This window comes from Sinocyclocheilus anshuiensis, unplaced genomic scaffold (assembly GCF_001515605.1).
Source record: "Sinocyclocheilus anshuiensis isolate Anshui unplaced genomic scaffold, SAMN03320099.WGS_v1.1 scaffold425, whole genome shotgun sequence".
Classification (NCBI taxonomy): Eukaryota; Metazoa; Chordata; class Actinopteri; order Cypriniformes; family Cyprinidae; genus Sinocyclocheilus; species Sinocyclocheilus anshuiensis.
The window spans coordinates 116,530-126,380 of record NW_015537947.1 but is presented as its reverse complement, the minus strand read 5'-3'; the positions used below and the strand labels follow the sequence as shown (position 1 = coordinate 126,380).

Sequence of the window (9,851 nt, the reverse complement as noted above, 5' to 3'; positions counted from 1 at the left end):
ACTGCTCAAAACTCGCGTTTGAATCATCAGTGGCAAATTCTTTAAATATGAAAACGTAATTACAGACTGTGATTCAGAACATCCGGCATTGTAGTCTACTCTACCAGGATCAGGAAACAGTCCTCCATAAAATGCGCTGCACACATCTGAATATTTGGGTTGAACTGTTCTGGAACAGTGTTGTAAATACAACTTAACCACTGATTTCTAGTCGTGTCCTCTTTTGGAAGGCCAAACAAAGTATTTTCGCTTTCGCATCGAAACACACAGCGTCTTCACAACATGGCGGTACTAACGTTAAAAAAGTGAAATCGCAATCAACCACCCATTTAAATTAAATAATTAATGGATCATTTAAACGAAAAAGATATTAAAAGTAAAAAATAATAAATTGAGTGTAAATAAAATGATATGGGTAAATATGGGTATTATGCAGTGGGTATAGTGTCCTATTTTTGACATTTATTATACATGCCGTTTTTATGGCATTAATTAAAAGGACTGCAAGTAGCATGTGTGCATTCATTTGTGAAATTAATTTCACACTTCACTTTCACAGTTCTATTTAAGTGAGCAGCAATGTATAATAAGAGGTAAGAAATGGTTATGTGTAAAATAAATGTTATTTTCAATGTAAAATATTGATGTTGAGGAAAATGTTCAACATTAAAATTTTGACATTGGGAAAAATTTTCAAAGTAAAATATTGATGTTGGGGAATAGTCATATCCATATTATTTGTGAATTACACAAATGTGAAATGCAATGTGAAGTGTGAAATGAAGAACAAATTAAAAATCTGTTTGTATGCATCTATTTTTTTTATTTTTTTTGTCAAGAATTTTGTTCAAAAATTATTGTTGCTTTATTGACATGAAATACATAACGTCAAAGCATTGTAGAGGGAGGGAAAAAATAAAAGAAAATAATAGGACTAAAAAAAAGACTAATAAAAAAAGTAAACACTTCCAATTCAAGATGTTGTTTACTCTTCAGTTGTTGGCCGTCTCAGATTAGCAATGTCAATTACATGCCACTTGATTGGAGCATTGATGACAGGACGTGTTCTTGGGTTGTGACCTCTGCATCACTTGAGTTTTTGTGCTTTTTATCTGCTGCCTCTCCAAAATAAGAAGTGTTCCACGGCTGTCACTGATTGCACATCTCTGGATAAGGTCTGCCTATACGCCGGCACCTGCTATAGTCTGAGAGGACAGATCTATTTCAAATGCCCACCAGATGAAATACGGTTGCTATAGCACAGATTTCGATTTTTGTGTAAATCGTTTTACTGGTGAGTTTGGCTTAAGTTTTATTAGGTTTACTTCAGTAGGTTTATTGGCATGATGTATCCATTCATCTTTGAAAAGTCAATGTGCCAGAAATACAAAATGAATCCAAAATATCCAGTTTTGAGTACAGCTTTGAAAGTTTCCTTTCTTTTATGAATTGCATGTTAATTGAGTGGTATAATATTTGTGTTTTATGTCTGTTTATACCACTTCTTGATGTAAATACATGGAGTACCAGCGTTTGGCAACAGTGTCATCTGAGGCATGGCAGCTGAATAACTAACGCTAAAGTGTCTCCATTGAGCCATTCCACATCAATCAGCTCTTTCATACCATTTCACACAGGATTCACAGGACATGACTGCTCCATGCCGGCTGCGGGCTGCACTTCCAACCCTTGCGATACGAAGGGCACTTCCATGTGCGAAGAGCAGCAGGGCAGTTTCAAGTGCACGTGTCACCATGGCTATACTGGCCTATTTTGTGACACTTCTATCAATCACTGCGTTGAAGGATTGTGTCATCACGGATCAAAGTGTGTGGATCTCCTGCTGGGTTTCGTGTGTGAATGTTTGCCTGGTAAGCATGATTGCGTTGGTCTGCCTCCTCCCGATCCCTCTGTCCTCACCTTCACTAAAGCATCCATTTAACCCTCACCCCATTTTCATCTCTGCTCAGTGTTACAAGGACGATTCTGTGAGGTAAACATTGATGACTGTCTCGATAAGCCTTGTGGTGCACTCAGTATCTGTAAAGATGGTACCAATGCCCATGACTGTTTCTGTGCACCTGGGTTCGTTGGTAAGTCCACTGCAAGCAATTTTCTAGAGCAATTTCTTCCCTTGCCCAGTTTTCTAACATTCAATTCCCCTCTGTTGAGCCGTGTTTAAAAGGTCTGTGGCCTCAAATCTGCTTCTGTATTGTAAGACATTAGTTGACCGTCTGCTTATCAAGAGGAATTTCTTAAACCACATTACCCTGCCATCACATTTTCTGACATCCATTTGACCAAGTAGACAGGAGTGTTTTTTTTTTTCTTCCATAGCACCTCATCATTAGCTCTGGGTTATTTTATTTGAAGGGGCATCACAGCCCCTTTATTTGCAAGGAAATCCTTAATGAAATTAACCTTTCCCCTTCTTCTCAAGGTAATAACTGTGAGATTGAAGTAAATGAGTGTCTTAGTCTACCCTGTCAGAATGGAGCTTCCTGCTCAGATGAGCTTAACTCCTTCAGCTGTCTCTGCCTTGCCGGGACCACAGGTACATAATTCCTTCCTCTCGTCGCAGTTTCGCACACTGAATTTGGGTGACAAAGACCTCAAAGTTACATTTTGAAAATGACAACCATGTGTAAATGTGGGATTGAATCCTTTAAATTAAATTTCCAGATGGTTGCGGTATCACTCCTCGGCCTACAATGGGAATGATCATCTCAGCAACATTTTTTTTAAGTATTAAATAAGGAACATGAGTGGTGTTGTTTTAATTATTTGTTTATTTATTTGATTATATATGATTAATATTGCATTTTTTTCAAGGTTACAATAGTAGGCTAGAAGTAGTAGTAGTAGTATCAAGTAAAAATAGATTTGCCTTATTCATGGAACGTATCGGTTACGTACGTAACCCTCATACCCTGATGGAGGGAACAGAGACGTTATGTTGTGACGACATTAGGTGTCTTACTTGGGAGCCCCAATCACCTCTGAGTTTAAGAGAAAAGGCCAATGAGAATTGGCGAGTGGATTTTGCATGCCAAGCCACTCCCCCGTACATACGAGTATATAAGGTGGCGCCGTGCATCCACTCATTCAGGTTTATGCTGAGGAGCCGAGACTGTGTCCCGGCATTCAGCGAGTGGTTCAGTGTTATGGCAAGGGGACATATCGTCTCTGTTCCCTCCATCGGGGAATGAGGGTTACATACGTAACCGAGACGTTCCCAATCTGTCGGTCACTACGAGTTATGTCGTGAGAACATTAGTGGACCCTATGGAAAGCGCCACAACCACTGAACGTCGTTACAACTTGTGGTGTTGCAAATGCTGACAAGCCATGGCGTGTCAATGCAAATGTAAACGCAGAAGTTGTAACCTTCCCAACGCCCCAGAGCAAACTCACTGACCTTGGTGCCGAGAGGGGCCAATGGTGAGTACATCGCCATCGGAGAAGGCCATGTTGCAGTTCCGTTCACAGAAATTCTTTAACAGAAGGAATTTCAACTTCTGGTAAAAGACTTGCTTCAAATCTTCTTTTTTTTAGGTTAGATGGAAACGTTTGCCTAGAAGTGTGCCTAGTTCCAAGGGATAAGGTCGCTACAGAGACCACATCCTATCCGTAGGGAGGTGACATGTGGAGATACTAATATGGAATGACCTAACGAGGGTTTACCATGAGGGAAATCTTACCATGGAAGAATACACAGATGGGACACGTAGATGGGACACGTAGCTCAGTAATGACTGGGGCTGTCCACGTAAATGCGCAAGGTGCGTACGGGACACAGCAATGCCAAAGCTGGATCTGCCTCCTCTGGGGGCAGTGCTTGCAGGCTCACCACTTGGTCCTGGAAGGGAGTAGTGGGAACCTTGGGCATGTATCCAGGCTGGGGTCTCAGGACAACGTGAAAGTAGGCTGGCCTGAACACTAGGCACTCTTCACTCAGCGAAAATGCTTTCAGGTCCCCGACCCTCTTGATGGAGGTGAGTGCGGTCAGGAGTACTATCTTGAGAGACAGGATCTTAAGCTCGACTGACTCCAGTGGCTCAAAGGGATCCCTCTGAAGTCCCGCCAGGACAACAGAGAGATCCCAGGAGGGCACGAGGGGTGGCCTAGGAGAGTTTAACCGCCTAACACCCCTCAGGAACCTGATGATCAGGTCGTGCTTCCCCAGGGACCGGCTGTCCACTGCATTGTGATGCGCTGCGATAGCAGCGACGTACACTTTCAAGGTAGAGGGTGACAGCCTATTCTCCAACCTTCTTTGCAGGAAAGAAAGCATGACTCTGATCGGGCATCATCGGGTGTATTCTCAGCGAGAAGAACACCAGTCAGCGAACAGACTCCACTTCAAGGCATAAGCTCGCATGGTAGAGGGAACTCTGGCATGAGCAATAGTGTCTACTTCCGCTGGTGGCAGATCACTTAAGGCTGCCATGTCCTGTCCAGGAGCCACACGTGGAGGTTCCAGAAATATGGACACGGGAGCCATATGGTGCCCTGCCCCTGAGAAAGAAGGCCTTTCCTCAGGGGAATCCACCAGGGAAGGGCTGTCGCGAGGAGCATGAGTTCCGAAAACCAGGTCCGGGTGGGCCAGTAAGACGCAAACTGCAATACCTGTTCCTCTTCTTCCCTGACCTTGCACAGTGTCTGTGTGAGAGGTGTCACTGGGGGAAACACATACTTGCGTAGGCCCCGGTGTCAGCTGTGTGCCAGTGCATCCGTGACGAGGGGGCCTCAGTCAGGGAATAGTACAACTGGCAGTGGGAGGACTCGTGGGAAGCAAACAGGTCTACCTGAATGAAATGCTGGGACAGCCGTGTGACAGGCCAGCGAAATCATCTGGAAGCTGTACGGGACAAATGCTGCGTGAGGAGTGGGAGGTTCGTGGGGGCTGGCCCGGCAGATTTGCTCCCACTGTAATCCTCAAATCTCCCAGAGCACTAAACAACGAGGCCTTGTGCTGTGCAGAGGGGTAGTGACAGAGGGGTCTCCTCCTTTCCTCAGAAAAGAGAGATCGCAGCATTGCCATGGTCATGCGCTCGCAGTGCGGGCATGAACCATCCACTAATGTGTCTTCAGCGTGTTCTATACCCGGACACAGAAGACAGTGGTCGTGGCCATCATCAGGGGACAGGAAACGACCACAACCAAGAGGACAGGGACGGCATCTTGAAAAAGATGCAGACCGTCTGCAATTTGCTATTTTAGGGAAACTGCTCTTTTAGTGCTGTAGCGCCCTGGGCAATCACACTGCAGAGAGGGGGACACTGCTGAATGCGCCTTCTTGCCAACACCGAAGAGCTTGTTTGTGAGGTGAATGGGTTCATGAAGTGTAGACATACACCCACTCGGCTCCGAAGAAAAAATCTGAATGAGTGGATGCACGCCGCCACCTTATGCATTGCATGGCATGCAAAATCCACTTGCCTATTCTCATTGGCCTTTTCGCTTAAACTCAGAGGTGATTAGGGCTCCCAAGTAAGACCCCTAATGTCATCACGACATAACTAATAGTGACCAACAGATAGGGAACTTTAAGGTGAAGTGTGTAATTTCCGTACTACTAGAAATACCAAATGGAATTGTTCAGAAAAAGCACCAAACTCACATCATGGACCCTTTTCACATTTCTGGGGTTCTCAAAAGTGAAAGTCATCATAGTTGGGAAAACTACAACAAATATAATTTTTGTGTTCCGATTTGCCCCAATAGCAAAAGAAAAAAATCAATGTTAGCGTTTCTGTGACTTTCCAAAAGAGGGGGGAAAAATCAAGAACTAGATTATGTTGGTTAGAAGAGAGAAAATTATAAAACTCAGCCATTGTATTAGAAATACTCACTCAGCAGCATTAACCTTTTTCCTGTAATTAAATGCAGTTTCATTATTCATAATTTCGTTCAAGGTAAGAATTTTTTGTATAACAATAATGTAAAAAACAGATTTATGTTCATAACTGTGGAAACATGTCATCACAGTGTATGAGAAGGGTCCATTGTTTGAGCCAGAATTTGACAACCCATTCAAACAAATATCAATGTTTTTAAATTGCCACAGTGGAGATAACCTGTGAATGGCCTACTTATAGTTGTCTCAGCACTTTAAACTGAGATGGAAGTATTTTAATTCGGAGAAAAAAAAAATTACACACTTCAGCGTAAAGTGATATGATCATTTAGTGTGTCATGTTTAGCTAACAACCCTTTAAAACAGAGGGGCACTTTTAGTTCTTATCCAGCCACATTAAATTTCTATTTTGAGAGTAATTTCCACTTAATTCTTTCATGTTTATGCAAATTGGAAAGGAAATAGGCTCATTTGGAGGTATGAGTCAACTCAAGCTCTCAGTATATTTTATGAACCTCCTGCCCAACGGAATGTAAATTCATCTACTTTCATTTCAAACCAGGAGGTGTATTGCTCAAAGGCTTAAAAGGGATTTTAGATTTGTTTTTACTTTTATTCCAGATTCTTTGTGCTGTGAAAACTTCAGCTTATAATTGGATGGCATGGGAATTTCTACGACAACTCTATCTTATTTTCTTCTTTTTGTGTGCCTTTATCTTTTTCTCTTGCTTCTCAGGCAGTTTGTGTGAAATAAATATAGATGAATGCCAGTCATCGCCATGCATGAACAAAGGCACGTGTTTGGACCTCTCAGATGGCTTTGAATGCATTTGCCCATCAGGTTACTCTGGTGTGTCTAATGTTTATAACATTATTGCATTGATTATCTCTCCATTGCTTTTCTATTGTTCTCACAGGGCCCAGCACAAAAATATGACTTCACATCTTAAAACTATACATAGACCCTAAATATTAAATGTCTTAAGTATGAATGTCATATTTTTGTCATTTGTGGAACGCTGCTTCTCAGATATTCTCTAAGAGATACGGGCTTCTTTCAAAGATTTTCTGATTTCTGATTTTTCTGCTTTATATTGTGCATTAAAGGTCCCAAGTGCTCGCTGGACATTGATGAGTGTCTCTCGTATCCCTGTAAGAATGGAGGCACCTGTATTGACCAACCGGGTAATTACTACTGCCGATGCGCAGCTCCATATAAAGGTAATGAAGACTGAGGGACTGGGGTGAAGAAAAGCAAAGTTAATTAACTTTAGAGAGCATTCCTCTCACCTGTCTGAACTCATGCAGTCAGTATTGCCACATCAAGACATCTTCATTATTCATACAATAATTTCAAATTAAAATGAATTTAAAATGTATAAATGTCCAGAAAAATGTATAGGGTCACTTATATTTCAAATAAAATATTATAAATGTAAAGTATAAAATAAAAATACAAAATAAAATTCTGATAGGCTGTACTCTCAACATAATGTGGTTTCACCAAGCTGCTTTATACCTTTTGATTTAATTGTTTATGTCAGAAATGGTTGAAGGTACAAATTAAATTCTCTCTTATGCATTTTCACCCTTACAATGCATGGTTTTCATTTACAACAATTTTAGGATAACGATAACCTCGCAATTGATTTGCTGTTGAACATTTTGGTGAGGATTATGTATTGTAGTAAGCCCTGCATTTATACACACACACATTACGGTATGCTGGTTCAGTTCAGAGGTTGATCGAATCAGACCTAAATGTCAGGACAAATTCCTCCTAGAGTGCTGTTCTCTTTGACTATGTTATTCAGATCAGGAAACTGCGGAAACTATGTGCTGTCTGAATATACCTGTTTTACACATCTGTATTTTGTGCATTATTATCTGTGGTGTTGTTGTTGTTTTTTTTGTGTACGTTTGATGCTCAGCTGGTCAATTCTGGACACAGAATGCATCTAATCTAAAATCGATCAGGCAGCTCAGTCATCGCTGCTTATACTCAAGCAGAGATCACGGATCGCACTTCCATTAGACGAGCAAATTAGGTTGTCAGGGATAATGATTATATCGGTTATTCTGTTTTGAAATTGAGGGAAAAAAGGCACAGGCAGCTTCGCTGCTCTGAAACACAAGCATAGTATTTATGTGGAGGGATGCTGGGAACATTAACCTATCCATTACACAGCTATCCTTTACTAAATGATCTAGTATCTAGACTGGCTAAAATACAGTGCAGAGTCTATCCATGTGTTAATTGAAACCCTGAGAGTTTGTAGCGGCCATTACCCAACAATGCCATGAGTGTAATTAGACAATTCAAAGGCATGTCATTAATGTTCATTGAAGTTGTTCTCACGTATCTGTCTCTAATGTGTCATTATGTTATGGGTTTTTGTACTGTCTTTGATTCATGTATATTTTTGTCTAATCCATTTCCTTGTTTAATAATAAAAAGTTTGCACCAGCTTAACAGGCTAGCCTGCTGACCAGCTTCACTGAACAGTTTTGGTCAGTTACCAATTACCATTATAAGGTGTGTTGAGTTGCTTTCAAGTTGGTTTTACTGTAGCTAGTGACCAACTTGACTACAGATCTCTGTCTGGCTCTTCTACTACCATCATGGGTGACATTTGACTCTTGAGTCAGGAGGGAGAAAAAAAAAATGTATATATATATATATATATATATATAAATGAAGTAAATAAAAGCAAAATTATTTTTTTTCTGATGTAAGCATCAAAACAATATATCGTATTGCAACGCATCAAAGCAGGCTCGCTGCTTTTCTGATGTTCTCTGAAGTTTTCCGTGTATGCTTTTGGCCCGTGAATTAGATCTTGCTCGGGATGCGCGCTGTCTGTGGAGGTTTGCCCAGGACCGGTTCCAGAATTAAATCTACATATTTTATGCTCCGTCCATTGCCAATCACTGCTATTTCGAGAGTGAATCCCGCATAAGTATGCGGATGTCATTCCCAAAACTTTGCAGGGTGTAGCCTATGTGTCCGAAAAACGAAATTCTGAATGGATTATAGGCTACCCTAGAAAGTGCGCAAAGCGCACTCCCTTTATCACTAAAAGGCGTCACTCATCTTCGTTCATCGCGATCTTACAAAGTTCTGTTATAATCAATGAAGCTCTCTAAACTGCACAAAGAATCTCTTATTTACATCGCGTCTAAACTTAGTCATGAGATGATTCACGAGCGTGCAAAACTGCACTTAAAAATTGCGGCGCTTTCAGCGGTGAGTGAATTCTGACAAAATGTTTCTGATTGGCCATTGCATTCAAGAAATCAACAGATATGTATGTGATTGGTTACATTGCTCAACGCTGCATAAACACGGTGAGGGTCTTTAGCGCTTGGCTAAGCGCTCCAATTGCAACGGTGCCGACATCATATAGGCTTAGATCTCTGCCACAATTCTGTGCGAATTATCATATTTTGAGCGCACAAAAGTGCATTTTGCACGCGTGCGATCTGAGTTTTGTGGAGAAAATGTTAGTTTCGCAAAGAAAAAAGTAATCAATTTTGTAATCAAGTAATCAAAAACAATTTTGCATTTAAAATAAGTTTTTGGATGTGTGCAGACCTTCTCTTTTGCACGTGCAACGTTTCACTAGCTTGCTCCCTTGATGCCCGCCCTCAGTGCTCTCTAAATGCCGACGGCTGGCTTGCTCAACACAACCCAGCGTTACAATATGCCATAATTCCAGCCAATCAGAGACGAGGCTGCTACATTCTGATTGGCTGCCTTGACAACCAATCACAACATGCCTTGCATTGCTGATGACAGCGGAAGAGGGAAAATACAGTGCATGCATAATTATTATGCAAGTTGATATTCTGATTATATCTTTTTTTCCAAGCACATTCTACCAATTCCAAACAACATCAATCTTAATAACTACTATTAATCTTGTATTTAATCACTTATAACCTATATATTATTGTTCATGAAGGCTGGAAGTGAAAAACACCTTATATT

The 9,851-nt window shown here is 41.1% G+C and overlaps 1 protein-coding gene across 1 annotated transcript in view; it reads left to right on the top strand.

Annotated features, from left to right (window-relative positions):
• Positions 1-9,851, top strand: part of LOC107664247 (neurogenic locus Notch protein-like) — a gene marked incomplete at its 3' end in the record, with an annotated part of 181,907 nt that overhangs the window by 58,404 nt on the left and 113,652 nt on the right. Inside the window, exons 13-17 of the mRNA XM_016454770.1 lie at positions 1,638-1,871; positions 1,971-2,093; positions 2,441-2,554; positions 6,597-6,710; positions 6,968-7,081. Of these exons, the coding sequence (XP_016310256.1) occupies positions 1,638-1,871; positions 1,971-2,093; positions 2,441-2,554; positions 6,597-6,710; positions 6,968-7,081 (699 nt within the window). The remainder of the gene's footprint in view (positions 1-1,637; positions 1,872-1,970; positions 2,094-2,440; positions 2,555-6,596; positions 6,711-6,967; positions 7,082-9,851) is intronic.